This window comes from Zonotrichia albicollis, unplaced genomic scaffold, assembly GCF_047830755.1.
Source record: "Zonotrichia albicollis isolate bZonAlb1 unplaced genomic scaffold, bZonAlb1.hap1 Scaffold_257, whole genome shotgun sequence".
In the NCBI taxonomy this organism is placed as follows: Eukaryota; Metazoa; Chordata; class Aves; order Passeriformes; family Passerellidae; genus Zonotrichia; species Zonotrichia albicollis.
In genome coordinates, this window is record NW_027428429.1 from 279,683 (window position 1) to 300,951 (window position 21,269).

Below are 21,269 nucleotides of genomic sequence, written 5' to 3' on the forward strand. Positions count from 1 at the left end.
CATCCACCAGGTCCACACTGCACTGCCTCAGGAGCAGGGCCCTTTTGCCAGCTTTGGCCCACTCATGGCACTTCTAGAGGAGGAAAAAAGTGCAATTGCACAACTCCAGCCAATCAAGAAGGAAGAATGGGACAGACAAAACACCCTGTACAGATCCAGGCGTTCAGCTGGGACTGTGGAGAGTTTGGGTCCTTGCCAGTTGGATGTGTGTCCCCAGCTGCAATCTCTGGGCCTGCAGCAGAGTCTCACTCACCTGCCAAAGCAGAAAGCTCAGGCGCTGTGCCCACAATGGGTTCGTCTGATGCAGAGCTGTGAGAGCAATGTGAGGGCAGAGCCAGCCCAGCTGGGCCCAGGGCTGAGCCCAGCAGAGCCCTGGCAGAGCCCAGAGCAGCCTCAGCACCCGCAGAGCCCGGCTGCAAGGAGAGAAAGCAGAAAGTGCCCATCAGCTGAGGGCTCCTGTGCCCTTGTGCCAAGGCCTGCAGTGCCCAGGCCATGCTGGCTGTGCCCAGAGCTGTGCCCAGAGCTGCCCATCCCTGCTGCCTTTGGCACAGAGCAGGAGGACAGCACATGTGCCCAGCCTGCAGCCAGCCACAGCACATCCAGCCCTCAGCAGCTGCCCAGAGCAGGATGCTCCTGTGCTCGCTGCCAGCTCCCTAAAGCTCTGATCCCACCCTGCCAAGCACACAGGGACCCACCTCACGCCACCCATGGCTGGAAGAAAAGCTGCTCCCAAACCATGGCCTCAGCCTTCTCCAAGGGCACGGCCCATCCATGCCACAGCTGCTCCCAAGCACTTCCCCATCCACACTGGGCCACCTCGAACGCTTCCTCTGGAAAAACAAACAACACATTATTGAAAAGAGGTCAGATGCAAAAAGGGAAAACAAGAAAAAAGGTAAAAACTCCCATCTCTTTCAAGGTCTTGAGGAAGGCCCAACCCCTGCATGCCAGGGAAAAACCCAGCCATGGGTGAGGGAAGCCCACATTTTCTCCCTTCCCCCCTGCACTGCCCCCCAAAATCACAGTGACCCCAAAGCAAACAAGGGCAGTGGGCAGCCCAAGCCCTTTCTTGCCTGCACAGCAAAGCAGCTGTGCTCAGGTTCTGGAGCCCCACCTCTGCTCCCACCATGGGGTTTGTTTGTGTTGGGCTGGCTGCCCCAGCCCCAGCCCCAGCCCGGGGCACGGTGGGTGCTGGGGGCTGTTGTCAGGGCCAGGAGCCCACTCCCATTTCGTACCCACCCCAGCCCATCCTCCCAGCCCTGCCAAAAGCAGCTGGGCAGTGCCTGAAGAATGAGTTGCATCTGCCCCAGCAAAGGGGGAGCCTTTGGTTCCCAGCCAGGCTGGGCCATGCCCAAATCTGGCAGAATTTCCCCGGCTGGGGAGTCATCTGCAAATCCCCTGTGGAGTTTGGCTTTGAAGAAGGTGCCAGAATCAAAGTCTATCACCTTCAGCCTCCAGTGGCCGGGCTGAGGAAGAGCTTGTCATCCTTGATGTCACCCTCGCTATCTCCAGCAGCAGCAGCAGCAGCAGCAGCAGCAGCAGCAGCAGCAGCAGCAGCAGCAGCATCCCCACCTGGTACAGTTTCTCCAGGGGCTCCTTCTCCTTCCCTGGGGGAAGACCAGGCTCTCAGGGCTCTGCCCAGGGCCCCAGCTGTCAGGGAACCAGAACAAGCAAAACCAGCTGGGATGGCGGCCACCAGTGCTGGGCAGAGCAGCTCAGCTCCAGCACAAGGGCTGTGTGTTCCCATCCCATGACCCCAGTGCAGTGACACAGGCAGCACAAAAAGGGCTGGGTTCCTTTGCTTCTCATTGCCAAGGCATGTGTGGAGCAGGAATTTACCAGGGCTCTGGATACTCCAGGGACCTGGAGAACCATTCCCAGCAATTGGGAAAATCCTAGGTGCTCCATCCACCCATAGATGAGGTCTCCAAATTTGCCCCAAAACTGGGTCCAGCTTTTAGAGGCCATAAAGAGCAAGTCCAAGTGACTTGATGACATTTTTAGATCAGAAAGCCCTGCAGCTGATGGCACACTTCACAATCAGCAGGGGACACAGCTAGGCCAAAGCCCAGACCTCTGCTGGGAGCCTTTCTCCTCAAATATCCTTCAAACAAACCTCCATGCAAGTCAGTTGGGAAAGTTTCTTCAAATGATCCATTTCTGGCACATAACTACACAGGCTTATGTGAAAGATTCTAAAGCAACTGCTGTTGAGTCAAAGAGGCAGCACTAAGGGTCCTTGTCATCTCTTTGTAGCTAAATCCCACTCTGCAGGAGTTGAAGGAGTTTGGAACGAGTTAGAGAGTGGACCTCTAAGTTTTTTACATGATGCCATTGCTTTTTCTTCTCTTCTACACAGACAGGAAGGGTGAGTTTGGCTCACATCTCCACCGCATGGCTCACAAGGCCGCAAGACTTGTAGTTACAAGAGCTTTGAAGGATTTCTTGGCCAAGAAGACACTGCCAACAAGAATATTTAGGTTTTGCAGCCAATCCTTCACTATTTCGTCTTAGGGAGTCAAGCTACAGTGTAAGCTTCCTTAGCCAATCATGTTATGACACAGAAACTCACAGCAGTGCATCCTAAGCTTCTTGTTTACCATTGTAACTACTTTTATTTTTTCTAGATCTTCAGCACTAAAGCTCTAAACTTTCCTCCACTTCAACGTTCCTCCCCGTGTCTCTGCTATAATAAACTAGAAATCCACATTCTCGCTTCTAGCCCCTAAGTTTGGAAGCCCTTTCCAAGGTCTCCGATCAAATCCTGTGTTTAATTCTAAGCTTTGCTGACAAGACCAAAGGTCTGAGATTTCCCTGCATTTGGGTTTCCAACAACACTGATGCTGTCAGTTCCAGAGGGCCCAGGGTCCCTCTTGCAAGTCAGCTCTGGCAGGAACAAGGCGGCTGCCGGGGGGCTGCTTGTGGCCTCTGACAGCCCATTGCTCAGGGCTTTGCCAGCGCCCCAGCCCCTCAGGCTCTGCCCCAGCCTGGCCAAGCTGCCCGGCAGCAGCACCGCAGCCCCACAGCAGCTCCAGAGCAGCCCCATCCAGAGGCACCTGGGAGCCCTCAGCAAGGCAGCCAGCAGCACACGGGCACGAGGATACAGAGGATGGTTCCTTCCTGGCACAGGGCTTGTGGCCATCTCCAGGCAGCGCTCTGGCAGGGATCCTACAGCCCCAGCCCCTGCCCAGCTGCTCTGTGGGCAGCACAAAGGCTTCAGCAGAACCACCACAGGCCAAGGGTCTTCTGGCCATTTTCCCTGCAGCACTGCACGCCTGGGCAGCTTGCTGAGCCGTGGAACACTTCTCCCCCTCTTCCCTTATGCCCTGCAGACCCTGGGCCGCAAAAGAAAGCTCCTGGGAATCTGTGTATTATAACACACTCTATATTTATATACTAAAGAAAAAAAAAACAAAAAGAAGAAGAGAACAATTTTAAAGAAATGGGAAGTTCCTGCTGGCTCAAGTGTTCCCAGCAGACAGAGCCTCTGGCATCAGCTCTCTGCACTGCTCCAGCAGCGCAGCCAGCCGAGCCCCAACAGACGAGGCCGTGTCCTCCATGCCCAGCAGAGTTGATCTTGCAGCCTCTGGAATGCGGAATATCGCTCACACTGCAGTGCTTGGAGGACATGCAGTGTTTGAAGAGCCACATCTGACACAGCACTGCTGGTGTCCACTGTCAGGTGTTCAAGGGCTGAAAGAAAAAGAAACAGAGCCGTGGTCAGATCCTGGATCTGCAGGGAGCCGAGGAGAGCCCCCTGCCAGGGCCATCTCAGCCGGCTCTAGCCACGGCCAGGAGGGAGCAGGGACCAACGGGAGCAGCCCGAAGCTGCCGGCCATGAATCCCCCATGTGGCCCTGAAATCTCTGTGTGCTCTGCCCACGCCGCCCCTGGTCCGCACAGGGAGCAGAGCCCTCCGCAGCCGGGGCAGGGCTTGCAGCTCCCCCGGCAGCCCCCGCTGCCAGCCCGCTGCCCTCACTCACCGTTGCAGATGAGCCGGAGCTCTTCCTTCTTCCCCCTCAGGTGCTGCGCGGCCATGCCTGTGAACACAGAGCCTGTCACGGCGCCAGCGGCACAGCTCCCTGCCAGCGGCGCTGCCGGCGCTGTGGCCACACGGGCTGCTGGCCCGGCAGGGCTCAGCCCGGCCCTTGCCGCACGCTGCCGCCCCAGGGCACGGCTGCCAGAGGGCGGCAGCTGCCAATGCCCGGGCCAGGCGGGGCTCCACGGCGCCCCAGGGCCCGGCTGGCGGGGCCGGGGCAGCAGGCGGGGCCGGGGCCGAGCTGCGGCGGGCCGGACCGGGGAAGGAGCGCGGGTTCGTGGCTCACCCATGAACCTGACGGCCGCCGCTCGCAGGGGCTCCTGTGGGCTCCCCAGGTAGGGCAGGGCCCGGCGCAGGTGCTCGGCCGCTCGGCTCCTGTCCTCTGCCAGCTGCAGAGAGCGGCAGGAGGGAAGGGTTGGCGCGGGCCCAGCCCCGGCCTCCCCTGCCCGCACAGCCCTGAGGCGCGGCCAGCAGCCGCCGGCGCCGGGCTCCCGAGGGGAGGGGCAGAGGGCCGGCTGCTGCCCGGGGAGCCGCGGTGCTGTCCCGCCCCGCAGCCCCGCCGGGCCGGGGCTCCCCCGGCAGCCTGGAGCAGAGTCCGCGCGGCCTCTGGCTGCAGCACCCGGCAGGGCCACAGCTGCCCTCCCCGCACACTGAGCACGGCGCTCAGGGAGCTTCTCCGGGCTGAGGCTGGGGCTTGCAGGCTGTCCTTACCAGGCACTCGCTGAACTTCCACATGTTCTGACTCTTCACCAGTCTTTCAAGATCTCTCCTCTTCAGGAACTCAGCCACACAAAGCAGAGTTTCCTGAGAAGCCTGGAGAGCAGCAGAGACACGGAGATGGCCCCACAGCCCAGGGCGCAGGACCCGCGTCCCTGTGCCAAGGCCTTGAGGAGGCTGCAGCCCGGCAGGTGCCAGGGCAGGAGGCAGCCGAGCCCCCTGCCAGGGGGACAGCAGCCGCCCACGAGTCCTCACCTGTGCCACAAGCCGCTTCTCATCATGGCAGTGGAGGAAGAGGGGCAGCAGGCTCTGGCGCATGGGCGTCTTCAGGGCCTTTTTTTCCTTTTCCTGTGGAAGAGTCACCAACGTTCGGAAGAGCAGTATGGAGATGAGCTGAACCTGCCAATTGTTCTGTATGGAAGGAAGAAAAAAAAGACCTCAGCATCGGCTGCACGGGACTCAGCCTGGCACAGGCCTGCAAATCGACAGGGCACAAAGTGTCTGGGCAGCACCCAGTGGCCGTGGCTGGGAGCAGTGAGCCTTACGTGGTCAAAGAGTGGCAGGAGCGCCTCAAGCAGCTGCAGTGTGATGGGGCCAGGCATCAGCATGTCATTGTCCAAGATGATAAAGCTGAGGAGCATGACTGTCATGAAAACTATCTCTCCATCTGCATCCCACAGGAAGTCCACAAGACTTTCTGTCAGGCTCCACATTTTTTTGGTCTGTGCAGAACACAAGTTTGTGAAACACCAACCTGCTGCCGCAGGGCCCAGAGGCCAAAGGCCTGTCCCAAAGCACTCGGGCAGCTGAAAACTGGGAGGCAGGAGAGCTGGGAGCAGCTGCCCCAGCACTCAAAGCCCTGCCAAGCCCAAGTGACTGCACTCCCCAGCTCAGCCTCAGCCGCTGCCCCCTTCTCACCATTGAGGGCTCCTCAATGAGCTCTAGAAGGGCCCTGAGCGCCAGGCGACGCCTCTCCCTGCACTCGCTCTGCAGCTGCCTTGACAAGATTTGCAGGACTCCGTTAGCAGCACGTTCACTCAAGTGCAGGCACTCGAGGACCTGAAAGGCACAGGGCAGTGACAGGGACCCGGCCAGCAGGAGCCCGGGGCCGCACAGGGCCGGACCCTGGCAGCAGCACAGGGCGTGGGCACCGTGCCAGGCAGCTGCGGCTCCGAGAGGGCAGAGAGCTGGGAGGCAGCTCAGCCAGGCAGCTCTGGCCATCAGGCTCACCTCCACAAGGAACGCCAGGGCGGGCAGCTCCCAGCGTGGCTCCTGTGTGCTGAGCAGCCGCAGCAGGTAGCGAGCGATCCGGGAACACAAGGGGATGGAGACACAGCACATCTCCCTGGCAGGAGAAAAAGGAGCCAAGACTGTTGGCAAGGGGGACAAACCTCTGCCAGGAGTGACTCCTGGAGTCTGGTCTTTTCCCAGCATCCTGCAAGGGGCCCTGGGCTATTTGGGAGGCAGCTCCTGGTGGGCACCCTCGTCTCCCAGCCTTTTCCAGTCTGCTTGGCCATCCCTCGGTGACAAGGCCTTCTGGGCCACGACCTCGGGGACAGTGTGGAGGCTCCCTAGGCACAGAGCACAACTGTCAGAGGCAGTGGGGAGAAGGGGCTCTCACCTGGCCAGCAGACCCACGGCATAGTGGTGGGTGTCAGCACACAGCAGCGTGTCCCACCCACACCTGCGTTCCATTGCCAACACCACATCCTCGTGCTGCGTTCGGCAGAGCAGGGACTTCAGGGTCTGCACTGCAAATCTGCGTGCACAGCAAAGCCCAGGTCATGCTGGGAGCACTGGCTCCTGCCCAGGGACGTGGCAGGGAAAGGAGGAGTGGGATGGAGCACCTGTTGGGGCTGGTGGCAAGGCCGTATTCCTCCTGGCATCCCTTCCAGAATGCATTGACGTCCTCTGGCGTATCCAGAGTGCTGAAAAACACTTGGGAGAGCAGATGCAGAAAGAGGCGGGGCAAATACACTGTCACCATATGTGGGACACAGGGCATCTGGAGGATCTTCCACATCACCACGGTTGCCTGCAAAGGACAAAGCCCCCCGAGACAGCGCTCAGTGCCGAGGTGTCCGTGTGGCAGGGCCCGAGCAGGGGAGGGAGAGGCTCAGAGAGACGCAGGGGGAGCATGGGGCCTGGTGGGCCTGAAGCTGCCTCTGGGCCGGGTTTCAACCCAGTGCCTGAGGCAGGGAGATGCAGTGGGGGAAGGAGGATGGAGAGCTGCTGGAGAGGCAGCCTTGGGACAGCAAAGGCCAGTTACAGGAACTCACAGCCAGGACAAAGACACCCGTTTTGTCCCCATCCGAGGTGCACATGCTGTGCTCTGGCCAACTCCCCAGCACATCTAGCAGTATCAGCAGCGCCTGCTCTGCAGTCCTGGGCGAGCACATGATGCTCTTCCACATGGTCATGGCAGCTCTGTCGGGTTAGAGCTCTGTCTCAGGAGGGTGTCTGAGCAGCAGTGGGGACCTGAGCTGGCTGCTAGCTCTGCCTGTGCCCATTGCCACTCGCCAGCAGCACACAGGCAGCCCAGGCTGCTGGGGACAGGCCCCTGAGGGGCAGCGAGGGAGCACCGCAGCAGGCTCGGGGTCTGACGTGCCAGGGCTGGCCAAGGAAGCAGCCAGAGGGCCCTGGAACTCTCTGTTGGTCACACACCTGGGCCAGGCTGTACGGGCTGGTGGGCTGGCGAGCCCTGAGCCCTGTGGGCAGGTGGGCCCCATACCTGTCACAGGACGGGGCCACACGCAGGAGCGTCATGACCACGTCAGCGGGCTGTGCTTCGGTGAGATCCAGCAGGGTCCTGTTCAGCCTGTGCTCAGCAAACTGATTGGCCAGGAGCCACTGGTGGATGTACCTGACCAGGGCAGGAACCTGGAGAAGGCATGGGGAGACTTGGAAAGCTGCCGGAGGGAGCAATGTCCCCAGCCTCCCCACAGAAGTGCTTTCCTTCCCACCACACTGCCATGGCCTCAAAGAGTTACAGTGACCGGCAGGCGTGGCTTGGGAGACCAAGCAATTCCTGGGAGGATCAAAGCCTGGCCACAGGCTGCTTACTTGCTTTGGATTGGAAAAGCCCTCCTCTACGAGCATATCCAGCAGGGCAGCACTGGTCTTGGTTTTGAAGATGTGCGAATATGCTCGGAGCCCAGTGCCCATGGTGCTGGTCTCTTCCGCCCGAATTTTCTTGATGAATTTGCAAACCAGCTGTAGGAGAAGGGCAAGAAGCCAGGGATGTTGCAGGGAATGCTCCAAGCGTGGTGCCAGCAGGCCCAGCCCAGGTGGGGATGGCTGCAGGTACCTGGGCTGTGCTGCGGAAGAGGCCACGGCTGGATTCCTGCTCTTGTGTGCGTTGCAGGGCTGCACCTGGCAAAGAGCGAGCGCAGCCAGAGATGAGGGGCTGCGGGAGAGGCCGGAGAGCACAGCCCAGCCCTGCGCTCCCCAGGCAGGGACAGCCCTGGGATGGCCCAGGGGATGGAGCACGGCCCCTGCAGGGTGTCTGCCTGGCCCCTCTTCTGTCCTGTCCATGGGAATGGGATGGGATTGGGTGGGATGGGATAAAATGGGATGGGATGGGATGGGATGGGATGGGATGGGATGGGATGGGATGGGATGGGATGGGATGGGATAGAATGGCGCCAAGTTGGCTGCGGGCACCGACCCTGTGGCCCAGCTCTGCCACTCACCCTCCTGCGGCAGCTCAAACGGCACCACCGCTTTGGTTGCATGTGCTGGGGCAGCTCCAGGGCCTTCTTCCTCCTCTTTCCCCCAGGCCACCTTGGGCGCTTTCAGGGGTCTCTGCTCCATGATAATGACTGGATTTGTGAGGGCACCTGCAGAAGAGAAGCCTCGGGAAGGCCACAGGTCGCCAAGTCCTGTGGTCTGGCCTCGAGCTCAGCTGCAGGAAGAACGCCTTGGAAAGGCTCCGTGTCAGACAGGAACGAGTTTGCTGTGCGGGGGCTCCTCACGGCACCGCTCTGTCCCGTTCTGCCCCGTTGTGCGTTCCCAGCAGCCTGGCAAGCTTCTATTTCCCACATGTCACAAAAGGCCCTTGGTCACCGGGTTCCGTTCCATGGCACAGAGACTGTGCTGCAGCGTGCCACCCAGGGCCCTTGCACACACTGCCTTCTGCCCTGGGACTGCCCCCAGCCCAGCCAAAGTGGCCCAGCTTGGAAGGAATCCCTGGCCCCAGGTGTCTAAGACAGCCCGACAGGATCTTTGGGAAGGGCTCAGAGCATCAGCAAACGCTGCCCGGCTCTGCAGGCTCAGTCCTATGCCCATATCTTTCCCTGAGAGCATTTGAATTTCTAAATGAGAAGCATTTGAAGGGAGGGGATTTACATTTTCCATTTCAGAGAAGCCTTCTGTCTTCATTAGCAGACACCTCTCTCTTCAAACCAAGACGATTGTTTATCATCTTGCAGATCCGCAGTTGCTGGGGAGCCCCGTTTTACACCAGGGACCTGGAGAACCATTCCCAGCAATTGGGCAAATCCTAGGTGGTCCATCCACCCATAGATGAGGTCTCCAAATTTGCTCTGAAATTGGGTCCAGCTCTTAGAGACCAAAATGTGCAAGTCCAAGTGACTTGATGATATTTTTTGCCCAGAAAGCCCTGCAGCTGATGGCACACTTCACAATCAGCAGGGGACACAGCTAGGCCAAAGCCCAGACCTCTGCTGGGAGCCTTTCTCCTCAAATACCCTTCAGACAAACCTCCATGCAAGTCAGTTGGGAAAGTTTCTTCAAATGATCCATTTCCAGCACATGACTACACAGGCTTATGTGAAAGATTCTAAAGCAGCTGCTGTGGAGTCAAAGAGCCAGCACTAAGAGTCCTTGTCATCTCTTGGTAGCTAAATCCCACTTTGGGGGATTTGAGGGAGTTTGGAACGAGCTAGAGAGCGGACCTCTGAGTGTTTTAGATGATGCCATTGCTTTTTCTTCTCTTCTGCATAGACAGGAAGGGTGAGTTTGGCTCACATCTGCACTGCATGGCTCACAAGGCCGCAAGACTTGTAGTTACAGGAGCTTTGAAGGATTTCTTGGCCAAGAAGACACTGCCAACAAGGATATTTATGTTTTGCAGTCAATCCTTCAGTATTTCATCTTATGGATTCATACTACAGTGTAAGCTTCCTTAGCCAATCATGTTATGACACATAAACCTACAGCACTGCATCCTAAGCTTCTTGTTTACCATTGTGACTACTTTTATTTTTTCTAGATCTTCAGCACTAAAACTGTAAACTTTCCTCTACTTCAACATTCCTCCCCATGTCTCTGCTATAATAAACTAGAAATCCACATTCTCGCTTCTAGGACCTAAGTTTGGAAGCCCTTTCCAAGGTCTCCGATCAAATCCTGTGTTTAATTCTAAGCTTTGCTGACAAGACCAAAGGTCTGAGATTTCCCTGCATTTGGGTTTCCAACAACACCGATGCTGTTAGTTGCAGAGTGCCCAGGGTCCCTCTTGCAAGTCAGCTCTGGCAGGAACAAGGCGGCTGCCGGGGGGCTGCTTGTGACCTCTGACAGCCCATTGCCCAGGGCTTGCCAGTGCCCCAGCCCCTCAGGGGCTGCCCCAGCCTGGCCAAGCTGCCCGGCAGCAGCGCCGCAGCCCCACAGCAGCTCCAGAGCAGCCCCATCCAGAGGCACCTGGGAGCCCTCAGCAAGGCAGCCAGCAGCACATGGGCAGGAGGACACGGCTGGCGCTTCCTGCCTGGCACAGGGCTTGTGGCCATCTCCAGGCAGCGCTCTGGCAGGGATCCTCGCAGCTCCGGCCCCTGCCCAGCTGCTCTGTCACCAGCACAAAGGCTTCATCAGTACCACCACAGGCCAAGGGGCTTCTGGCCATTTTCCCTGCAACACTGCACACCTGGGCAGCTTGCTGAGCACAAGCACCCTTCTCCCAGTCAGGGCCTCAGGACCCGTCAGCCTGCTGTCTTGCTGAGCACAAGCTCCCTTTTCACCCTTTCCTGCCTCTTGCCCTGCAGGCTCCTGGCAGCAAAGAAAAGCTCCTGGCAGTCTGTATATCATAACACATTCTTGAATTTATTTATTTATAGTAATCTCTAATGTATAATAATAGATAGAATTATATTTATGCTATAATGTATTTATTTGGAATAGAGATAAAAAGTTGAAAACAAGAAAAGGAAAATATTAAAGAAAAGCAGAGTTCCCCCTGGCTCAGGTTGTCCCAGCAAAGACAGCCTCCAGGATCAGCTCTCCTCAGAGCTCCTACAGTGCATCCAGCTGAGCCCTGACAGACAAGGCTGAGTCTCCCATGCCTTTGCAGCTGATCTTGCACCCTCTGGAAGATGGAATACCGCCCACACTGTATTGCTCGGAGGACATGCAGTGTTTCAAGTGCCAGCTGTGACACTTGTGAAATACAAAGAAAGCTATGTTTCATGTCAGGTACATACAAAGAAAGCTGTGTTTCATGTCAGGTACATACAGGCAACGTGTGTATTTGTGATTGTGATAAGTGTGGAGACCGACAGTGGGACATTTACCAATTCTAATAATAACTGAGGAAAGTAAAGCATGGAAGAAGGCCTTTGAACCTATCTTTTGCTTGCAGTTAACCTTGGTTGATTGAGGAGGGTTTGAATTAAAGCGTTAAGGATGTTGCTCTTTGCTTGTAGTTAAGCCTTAAAGAGTTCTGCAATAATAACCTTTTGAAGTATAATTTTAGAGTATTGCTAGTATCCTTGAAAATATAGCTTTGGAATATATATGTAGGAAACATGCTTATCTCACACCTTAACAAAATAGAGAAAAGCAGCTTGAGAAATGAAGATGAACATCAACTCAAAGATTTATATTTTTGACCAAGGGAAGCTGGGCATCACTGTAATGAGATTTATAGTCCTTGCAATTAAAAGGTGGACACACATCTGGGGAGCTAGACTCCACCAGGTAGGATTTGTCTTTCTTCGTTCGGAAACTGGACCACCTGGGGATCCTCCTTTTGAGACGCATCCTGAGAAAAACTAAATCACAATAGTGTATAGAATTGTGATGTAAAAATTGGGAATAGAAACTGCTGATGAGTAAAAATTGGAATAGAAACTGCTGAGAAAGCCTATGAGTACCCCTATAAACACCTGTAAGCCTCAGCTGTTGGTGTGCAGTTGGAGGGAAAACTTCCCCCATTGCACCCAGCACTGTATTGCTCATACTTTACCATATTAATTAATAAATTGATTGCTGCTTGAATATTGGCCTAGTCAAGCTTCTGATATATAACAGCTGCAGGGCAGAGACATCGTAGGACAGCCTGGGCTGCACAGGGCACAGGCATGTGCAGCAGCTGCAAGACAGCCCTGCCAGAGACACCTTGGGCAGCACTTTGGCCATGGCTGCTGGGCCTGGGCCTGAGGCAGGAGCAGGAGACTGTCGGATCTCAAGATCTCAGTCCTGAGATGCTGAGCCACCGAGACCCTGGGGGGGCTCGGGACTCCTGGAATGTTGCCAGAAGTGTCTGGTGGCTGGACTTTGGTCCTGCACAGGAGACGACAAGGATGAGGGCTTCACCGGGTGAATGGTGAAGGGATTAGTTAATTAGAGGGTGAGAAACAGGGTTTAGGATTTATGTACAGGGGGGTTTAGAGGAGTAAGATGGAGGAATTGGGGTGTGTCCTGTCCTTCTTCTTCTTCCTCTTCTCCTCCATCTTCTTTGGCCACGGTGGCACCTTTGGATTGGTTATTACTGAGAGTACACCGAGTTATAAGAATAGATGGTATTGGGGAAAAATGATAAATATTGTATACGTAACAAAGGGTATAAAGATACGTGGCTGCCCGGGAGGGCAGACAGTGTGCCCATGGCTGACTGCTGAGCAGATCTCTGGTGGCTGAAAGAACATCTTTTAGATAAACAATTAATAAACATAAAAACTGAAAGAAGAACTGAAGCCTCTTCTCGTCCTTCGATACGCGGGCTGCCCCAAGGCCACCCCGGGCCTTTTCAGGCCCCTCAAACAGCCGAGATAAACTGGACATTTGGCGGTCCCTGGCTGGGCTCCACCACCACAACCTTTCGGGGGGGGGGCCTCATTGCCTCCTTGTCCCTGCTCAGCAGCCTGGCAGGGGCCGCCCCATGCTCCTGCCCTTGCCATTGCACATCCCCACATGCCAGTGCCCATCCCAGCAAGAGCCCTGAGCAAGGAGGGAGGGACAGGATCTGCCTGGCCAGGGGCTGGAGCTCAGGCCTTGGCCCTTTGCATTCCTCAAACACATCCAGGTTTGCTCAGCACCAGAGACACCTTGGCCTTGTTTGTCCCCAGCTTTCATCACTGCCTGCAGTGTTCTGCTCTACCTGGAACCTGGGGACAGTTTCTCAGTCATGTCCCTCAGTGGAACCCATTAAAACTTCAAGAAACTTTAGAGTTGCAATTTAATTTTGAGTTCTTGAGAAGTTTTTTGAAGACACTCTCAGGGGCTGAGTCTGATGTAAACAACACCAAATCCCTAAGAGGTTCATTAAAGTCCTTGTGCTGTGTCTGTGCTGCTGAGCTTTAAAGGAACAGCTTTTCCCAGGACCAGCTCCTCTCCCAGTCCAGCAGGGCTGAGGGCTCTGCCTGCAGGCACTGAGGGGACAGGAGCCCGGCAGGCTGAAGGCAACCAGGATTGGGAAGACATTGAGCTGAGACTTCACTTGGGGAAAGATCTTCCCAGCCCTGTGTGTGGTGAGTGTGTGGGTGCAGGCCAATGTCCCCTGTACTCCTGGAGGGATCTCCTGAAGCCAGCACACCCCACAGCCAGGGGGATGTGCCAGGAGGACTCTCCCAGTTTCTCTGTGGCACAGGAGGAGGAGGATGTGCTGCAGAGTGGGGCAGCCCTTCTGAGGAGACTTATCATGAGCTTATTCAGAGCAGGAGCTTCCTGCTTGGATCTCTGCTTTCCTGAATCTGTGCTCCCACTTTTCCCTGGCTCAGCTTGGTGACAATTGAAACTCAGCTGTGAAGGGCACAGCAGGAGCTGGGACTCCTAAATCATCACCCTGAGGATTCCTGGGCACCTTAGAAAGTGCCTGCACCTGCCCAGCCTCCAGATCCATGCATCATCACCTTTCCATGGTGCCCAGTCTGGGGGAGCTGTTCTTTAATCCCTGCAGGGCCAAGCAGCTGCAGGGCAGGGCTGGCCCAGGGGCTGGGCTGGGCTCTGGCAGCTCTGGCAGGGAAGGAGCCCAGGGCCACAGGAGAAGTTCAGGCTGGGACAGCTCCAGCAGCAGAGCCGTGGGCAGGGAGGGAGGGAGGCAGTGCTGAGGGAAGCCCTGCTGCAGGGCAGATGTGGCACCTGCCAGGCCTGCCCTGCAGGGCACACACGGCCCTGAGCAGCACAGCTCTTGTGTCCCCTCGCAGCCAGCACAGCCCTCAGCCCGGGGGCTCGGGGCCCTCAGTCCCTCCTGGGCCGGCAGAGCAGCCCCAGAGATGAAGGGCATCTCTGCGGCCATGTGCCCATTCCCTGCTGACCAGGGCCTGAGGGCCACTGTCCTGCCCTGCTGCTGCCTGGCAGGGGCTGGGCAGGGCTGGCCAGGGAAAGGCGTTTCCTCAGGCTCCCTCTCTCTCTTTGCCTTGCCCAGATGCTGCTGGCATTGCTGAGGGACTCTCTGCAATGGACGTTCCAGCTGCAGGGCCAGGCCCAGCCCTTGGGCTCCTCCTGTGCAGGCTGAGCACAGCAATGGGGTGTCCCAGCTCCCTGTGCCCGGGCAGCTCTGGGCAGGGCAGCCTGGGAGGCTGGCAATGAGCCCACTCTCCTGACTCTGGGAAAGGCAGGAGCCACTTTGTGTGCCAGGGATCCCTCTGCTCTCAGCAGTGTCTCCTGGCTGTCCAGGGTAACACAGGAGTGGATTTCAGAAAGGTCCAAGTCCAGGGCAGACGGAACAGGACAGAGGGACAGAACAGGTCCCCCTCAGTCTGCACTAAGCCTCAGACAACCTTCCTGCCTCACTGGACTCTCTGTTCACCTCAGGTGCAGCAGAATCTCTCATTCTTCCTCCTGGAATCCCCATCCCTTCATGCAGGCAACTCCTCTGCTTTAGGAGAAGATTCTTTATCCAAGTCCAAACACCAGGACTGGCCCCTGCCTTCACTGTTCCCTTGCACTGCCTGGGGGTCAGGCTTGACTTCCACATGTCCTGCAGGTCAAGGTCCATCTCCTCACACAACATAGGCCAGCAGCAATCAGGGGTCCAGCAAAAAAGGTGAAGGAAGATCTCCTAAACATAGAAAAGGGAGAGGTGTTTAGTGGCAGGAAAGGGTCTATAAGAAAGAGCTTTGACTTTTCTGTGAGAAAAATCCCCCCAATTGTCGCTGTCTTTTCTCCTTCTGTAGGTCAAAACGTGCTGACACAGCAAATGTCCAACAGCAGCTCCATCAGGCACTTCCTCCTGCTGCCATTGGCAGACACGCGGCAGCTGCAGCTCCTGCACTTCTGCCTCTTGCTGGGCATCTCCCTGGCTGCCCTCCTGGCCAACGGCCTCATCATCAGTGCCGTAGCCTGCGGCCACCACCTGCACACGCCCATGTTCTTCTTCCTGCTTAACCTGGCCCTCACTGACCTGGGCTCCATCTGCACCACTGTCCCCAAAGCCATGCACAATTCCCTCTGGGACACCAGGAACATCTCCTACACAGGATGTGCTGCTCAGCTCTTTTTCTTTGTATTCTTCATCTCAGCAGAGTATTTCCTCCTGACCGTCATGTGCTACGACCGCTACGTGTCCATCTGCAAACCCCTGCACTACGGGACCCTCTTGGGCAGCAGAACTTGTGCCCACATGGCAGCAGCTGCCTGGGCCAGTGCCTTTCTCAATGCTCTGCTACTCACAACCAATACATTTTCCCTGCCCCTGTGCCATGGCAATGCCCTGGGGCAGTTCTTCTGTGAAATCCCCCAGATCCTCAAGCTCTCCTGCTCCAAATCACACCTCAGGAAACTGGGGCTCATTGCAGTAAGTGCATGTTTGGTATTTGGGTTTTTTGTGTTCATTGTTTTCTCCTATGTGCAGATCTTCAGGGCTGTGCTGAGGATCCCCTCTGAGCAGGGACGGCACAAAGCGTTTTCCACCTGCCTCCCTCACCTGGTCGTGGTCTCGCTGTTTGTCAGCACCGGTACATTTTCCTACCTGAAACCTCCCTCCATGTCCTCCCCATCTGTGGATCTTGCCCTGTCAGTTCTGTACTCAGTGGTGCCTCCAGCCCTGAACCCCCTCATCTACAGCCTGAGGAACCAGGAGCTCAAGGCTGCAGTGCGGACATTTATGACGGGAAAATTTCAGGAACATTAAACTGCTGTCTAATTTCTGCAAATCACTTGTAATAAAATAATCTTTGATACTTGTTGGTTTCATTTTGGAGGTTGTTTTCCTTTTTTTTTGGTATTTTTATATTGTCCAAAAAAGAAAATGTGATTGTGCCATTTCTCACTTTGTTTCTCTCCACCTTCCCTGTGGCCCCAGACTGTGTCAATGATGGGCTGCACTCTCAGTGGCTTTAAAGGAACTAAAGGATGTCCCAACAGAGTTTTCTACAGAGATGTCCTTGTGTTGCCTTCTCTGGAGCTGCAGCAGCAATGTCTGTGTGCAGAGCTGGGGGCAGATCAGTGCTGGCCCAGCAGCTGTGCCCAGCAGCAGCAACACTTGCTGTTGCCAGTGCTGCTGCCGTGGCCCTGCCCCGCTGCCCTGCTGGCCCTGGTGTTGCTGTAGGGCCTGAGTGCTCTCGGGGCCGGGCACAGCCCTGGGGGTGGCAGTGCCGGGGCTGCAGCAGGGACAGGCCATGGGCACTGCTGGGGCAGCGCTGACGCCTCAGGCCAGGCCCTGGGGGCTCCAGCCTCCTTGCCCGGGCTCTCTCAAGAACACGGCCAGGCCAATGCTCAGCACAGAAAAGCCCCGTGAGCAGCCCCAGGCTGGCCGTGGGCAGGCTGGGGGCAAACAGCATGGCTGGGGCTCTGCAAGGGCCCTGGGGCAGACAGGAAGGTGCAGCAGAGCAGGGGCTGATCCATCCCAAGTGCGCTGGACAGCCCAGGCAGTGCCCCAGAGCGTCCTCATGGAGCTACCAACAACATCCCCCCTCTGCAGCCCTGGCCTCTCCCCCAGCTCACACAAGTGCCCCATCCTTGCAGGCACAGACACAGCAGCACTGGCTCAGGAGCCCCTGTTTGCATTGCACACAGCAGGGGGAGCACCCCCATGCTGTTGGTGTGGGGACATGAACCTGAGGGAGCACAAATGCCATCAGCCCCTGGGGCCAGCAAGGGCTGGGGGACAGCAGGGAAAGCACTCAGCTTTGTCCTGGCCTCTGCAGTCAGCCAGAAAGTTTGTTCCCATCAGCTGGGAGTTTCCTGTCCCACTGCAGACATTGTTGCTCAGAGCCAGGGCTGCCTGGCAGCCAGCCCCAAACTGCCCTCAGCATTTCCTTGGCTTCACCTTTGCTTTCTTTACTCTTTTCCCAGTATAAATTTCTTGCTCTTGTCCACCCCTGTTCCCTTCCCTGCCGACAGCCCATCCCTGTTTGCCCTTTCCTCTCTGGCCCCACTCCCCATTGCAGTTCCTGACTTGGCCCCATGGGAACGTCCCTTGGGCAGCAGGATCATCCTACAAGTGCTGCAGGAATTGTCTGCAGGCTCCTGCAGTGCCTACTGCTGCTCCCTTGCCAGAGGCACCCCAGGCCAGGGGGCACATCTGGGCTGCTGTGTCTGCTTCTGGGGCTCCCTGTTGTGGGCAATGAGGAGGAGCTGCAGAGGCTCTGCAGGACTGAAAGGATGGGCTTTGGGGCTGGCAGGAGAAGCTGGGGGACCTGGGCTGCTGGAGCTTCTGAAGAGGAGGCCCAGGGCTCATCCTGCAACTGCTCCAAGGGTTCTTTCAGAGAATCCCAGCATCAGCAAGGGTGGAAAAGGCCTTGGAGATCATCAAGTCCAACCTGTGCCCTGACACCATCTTGTCTCCCCTGATCCTCCTCTTCTCCAGGATAAACAATCCCAGCTCCCTCAGCCACTCCTCACAGGACTTGTGCTCCAGACCCCTCCCCAGCCTTGTTGCCTTTCTCTGCACACACTCCAGCCCCTCCATGACCTTCCAAAACTGAGGGGCCCAGAACTGCACACAGCAATTCAGGTGCTGCCCAACCGCTGCCAAGCACAGGGGAAGAATCCCTGCCCTGCTCCTGCTGGCCCCACCATTCCTGATCCATAGGAGTGCCAGGGGTCGGATGAGGGAAATGGTGAGGAGGGGGTGGGGACAAAGTGTTATTGATTGTCAGCCATGAAGAGTCTTGATTTTCTTATCTATTCAGGCTAAATTAGAATGTGCTGGGTGTCAATATCAATTTGACATTGCTGATAGCAATCTATAAACAGGAAAATTAATTTAAGAGACTAAGATAATTCTCGCTGCTTTTTTTTTTTCAATTTAGCAGATTCACTTTGAATACACTTCTGAAATTTTTCTAATTAACCACAGAAGAATTGAAAACTAAAATTATTCCCATTGGCTTTCCTTATTCTGGTGTTTTGAGCAAATTTTTGTGAGCTTGTCTCACTGAATTCCTGAAGTGAAGAGCCCAAGAAAGAAGAGGCCTCTGGAGGATGAAAATTCATCATCAGCCTCCAAGGTGCTGAGGATCCATCCCCATGAGAGCAGCAATGAACAGAACTGGGCACAGCTTTGTGGCTGACCCAGCTTTGGCATGGGCCCTGCGCCTGGAACAGGAGCAGCTCTTGAGGGCCCCAAGGCCGGGGCTCTTGTGCTGCCCTGGGCAGATGGGATGGCAGCAGGGGCTACAGAGCTCTCAGCACCTCAGCCAGAGGGGAGCAGGGCAGCCAGGGAGCCTCCTTTGGCCTTGGCCAAGCTCCTTCCCCCATGGCTGGGGCTGAGTCCTGTGGCAGCTGCAGCTGCTGCTGTGCCCTTGCCAGGGACTGAGGCTGTGGGGCAGTGGCCAGAGCAGCCTGGCCTGAGCAGAGCTTTGGGGCCAGAGCCAGCTGGGCTGGGCTGGAGAGAGGCCCTTGGTGCTGCCCAGAGCTCAGGGATACTGGCAGAGCTTGCAGGGAGCTGGGCTGGGCTCCGAGAGCCTGGCCCAGAAACCATCAGTGTCCATCTCAGCCTGGCTGAGCGTGCAGAGACCAAGAAGAGCAGCCCAGGGTCTGCAAGTTCTCTGTGTGGGAGCTGAGCTTGTGAGCCCTTGAGCCCTGCCAAGTGCTGGGGCTGCACCTCCAGCTCCAGAGGAGATGTGACAGATGGGAACAGAGACAAATAATTCCATCTGTATTCTATATTGTATTTGCTTATACAGGTGATCTGGAGCTGCATGTAGATGAGGTGTTTTGCATCAGATAACACTGGGAGAGTGATAGGAATAATATATCTTAGTTGAAAATAATATTTCATGCATAATACTTAATAATAAAAAAAAGACACATGATCAGAAGAGCATCTGAATTTTTTAGAGCGTGAGACTCATTTATGTCTCAGCATACTTTCCTCAGGACTTTTGTGAGATGAGACGTGACCACCAGAGGCCAAGGTCAGCCAGAGCTCTCTGTACTGGCAGCTTTTGTCTGGGAGAACCCTTGCATACAGGGAATTTTTCAGAGGGATCATCAGTTCTGGCCATGGGCACCTGGATAGACAGACGGTTCTTTTCCATAGGAAGGAAAGCACAGAGCCCCAGTTTTACAGGGGCTGATGAGAGGCACCCTCAACATTCCAAAATTATCCACACCTGTCAGGTGGCCTCTGGGAATCAAAGCCAGCCAGACCTGTTCCATGTTCCCTTCGTTTCATGGTGCTCTGCTATGTCACAATGTTCTTCTTGGTTCTGAAGTCTCACAATGGCCCCTTGCTTCCCTCCCTGAGGCCCTGCAGGGTCACAATGGCACTTTGGTTCTGTGGGGCTCCACAGTGTCACAATGGTCTCCATGATTCCAGGGGACCTTGCAATGCCACAATGCTCTCCATAGATCCACAGTGCCCTGCAGGATCACAATGGCCCTTTGGTTCCACAAGGCCCTGAAATGCAGCAATGGCCTCTTGGTTCCACAAAGCCCTGCTGCTTCACACTGGCCCCTTGGGGGGGCCATGTGACCCAACAGAGCCACAGTGATGTCCTTGGTTCCACGAGACCCCACAGTGTCGCAATGGTCCCTTCATTTCACAAGGCCCCACAATGTCACATTGGTCTGCACAGAAAGGGAACCTCAGAACCCTTGTGTTTGAGGGGCCAATGAACTGCAGTCACCAGAAGCCAAGGGCAGGCAGACCTGTCTGTCCTGGCAGGTTTTTCTGGGAGCAACCTTTGGATATTTGAAATTTTGAATGTTGAATACCAATTTCAGTCCTTTTTGCCTGGAGGCTAATGCCAGATTTTTCCATAGGAAGGAAATCATGGAGCCCCTGTCTTTTGAAGGCAGGTGAGAGCTCTCCCTAAGGAGGCCAAGGCCAGTCAGACCAGTCTGAAATGGCAGCTTTTGTGTAGGAGCAATCATTGGATATAGGACTTTTGAAGGTGGAATTCCAATTTTGGCCATGGGCACCTGGAGAAGGATAGTACTTTTCCATGGGAAGGAAAGGGCAGCGGCCCAGTTCTTCAGGGCAGATTAGAGGCAACCACCAGAGGCCAAGGCCAGCCAGGGCAGACTGTCCTGGCAGATTTTGTCTGGGAGATACCCTTGCATATAGGGCGTTTTGGAGGAAAAGTACCCGTTTTGCCCATGGGTGCCTGTGCAGGAGGGAGGGTTCTTTTCCATAGAAAGGAAAGCACAGAGCCTCAGTGTTTGAAGGCAGGTGGGAGCCAGCTCTCAGAAAGTTAAGGTCAGCTAGACTGGTTGGTAATGGCAGCATTTGTCTGGCAGCAATCCCAGGATATTGCGAATTTGGGAGGGGGAATCCCATTTTGGCCATGGATGTTTGAATGAGAAGGGCAGTTCTTTCTTATCTGAAGGAAAGCCCAGAGCCCAGTGTTTCAGGCGTACATGAGAAGAGACCCTCGACAAGCCAAGGGCAGTTGGACCAGTCAGGCCAAACCAACCAGACATGTTACCTGTTTCTTTGGATCCATGGAGCCCTGATGTGTCACACTGGCCTCTTTTTTCCATGGGGCCCTGCAGTGTCACAATGGTCCCTGGCTTCCATGAGGCCTTGCAGTGTCACAGGGGTCTCCTGGGTGCCGCAGTATCACAATGGCCCCTTGGTTCCATGGGGACTTACAGTGTCAGAAGGGTCTCCTTGGTTCCATGAGGTCCTGCAGAGCCACTTGATTCAACGAGGCCTCAAAGTGTCAGAATGGCCTCCAGGATTCCACAAGGCCCTGCAATGTCACAATGGACCTTTGGTTCCATGGGGTCCCACACTTTTCCATGAATCCTTAATTTTATGCGGCCTTGTAGTGTCACAATAGACTCCTTGGTTCCATGGTGACACACAGTGTGACAACTGCCCCTTGGCCTGCCAACACTCCATAGTGTCACAATGATTCCTTGCTTCCATGAGGCCTTCTAGTGTCACA

At 55.9% G+C, this 21,269-nt stretch overlaps 2 protein-coding genes across 2 annotated transcripts; one reads left to right on the plus strand and one right to left on the minus strand.

Annotated features, from left to right (window-relative positions):
* Window positions 1-3,369: 3,369 nt before the first annotated feature.
* Window positions 3,370-4,773, minus strand: LOC141727870 (uncharacterized). The gene is made up of 4 exons (XM_074534154.1): window positions 4,750-4,773; window positions 4,325-4,688; window positions 3,983-4,039; window positions 3,370-3,693 (listed from the first exon to the last, which is right to left on the minus strand). The coding sequence occupies exons 1-4, from the start codon at window positions 4,771-4,773 to the stop codon at window positions 3,494-3,496; spliced, it is 645 nt and encodes a 214-aa protein (XP_074390255.1). The 3' UTR covers window positions 3,370-3,493.
* Window positions 4,774-15,127: 10,354 nt separating this feature from the next.
* Window positions 15,128-16,060, plus strand: LOC102067938 (olfactory receptor 14J1-like). Its single transcript, XM_005497516.4, has one exon. It carries the CDS (start codon window positions 15,128-15,130, stop codon window positions 16,058-16,060), a length of 933 nt encoding a protein of 310 aa, XP_005497573.4.
* The last annotated feature ends 5,209 nt before the right edge of the window (window positions 16,061-21,269 follow it).

Bases quoted from the DNA above. Each gene is read 5' to 3' on its own strand.
- LOC141727870 (XM_074534154.1), bottom strand. From the start codon at position 4,773: ATGTGGAAGTTCAGCGAGTGCCTG. The intron at 4,689-4,749 runs GTAAGGACAGCC...CGCCGTGCTCAG, and splicing joins GGAAGTTCAGCGAGTGCCTG to TGTGCGGGGAGGGCAGCTGT. The intron at 4,040-4,324 runs GTGAGCCACGAA...CTGTGTTCACAG, and splicing joins GGCGGCCGTCAGGTTCATGG to GCATGGCCGCGCAGCACCTG.
- LOC102067938 (XM_005497516.4), top strand. From the start codon at position 15,128: ATGTCCAACAGCAGCTCCATCAGGCACTTCCTCCTGCTGCCATTGGCA.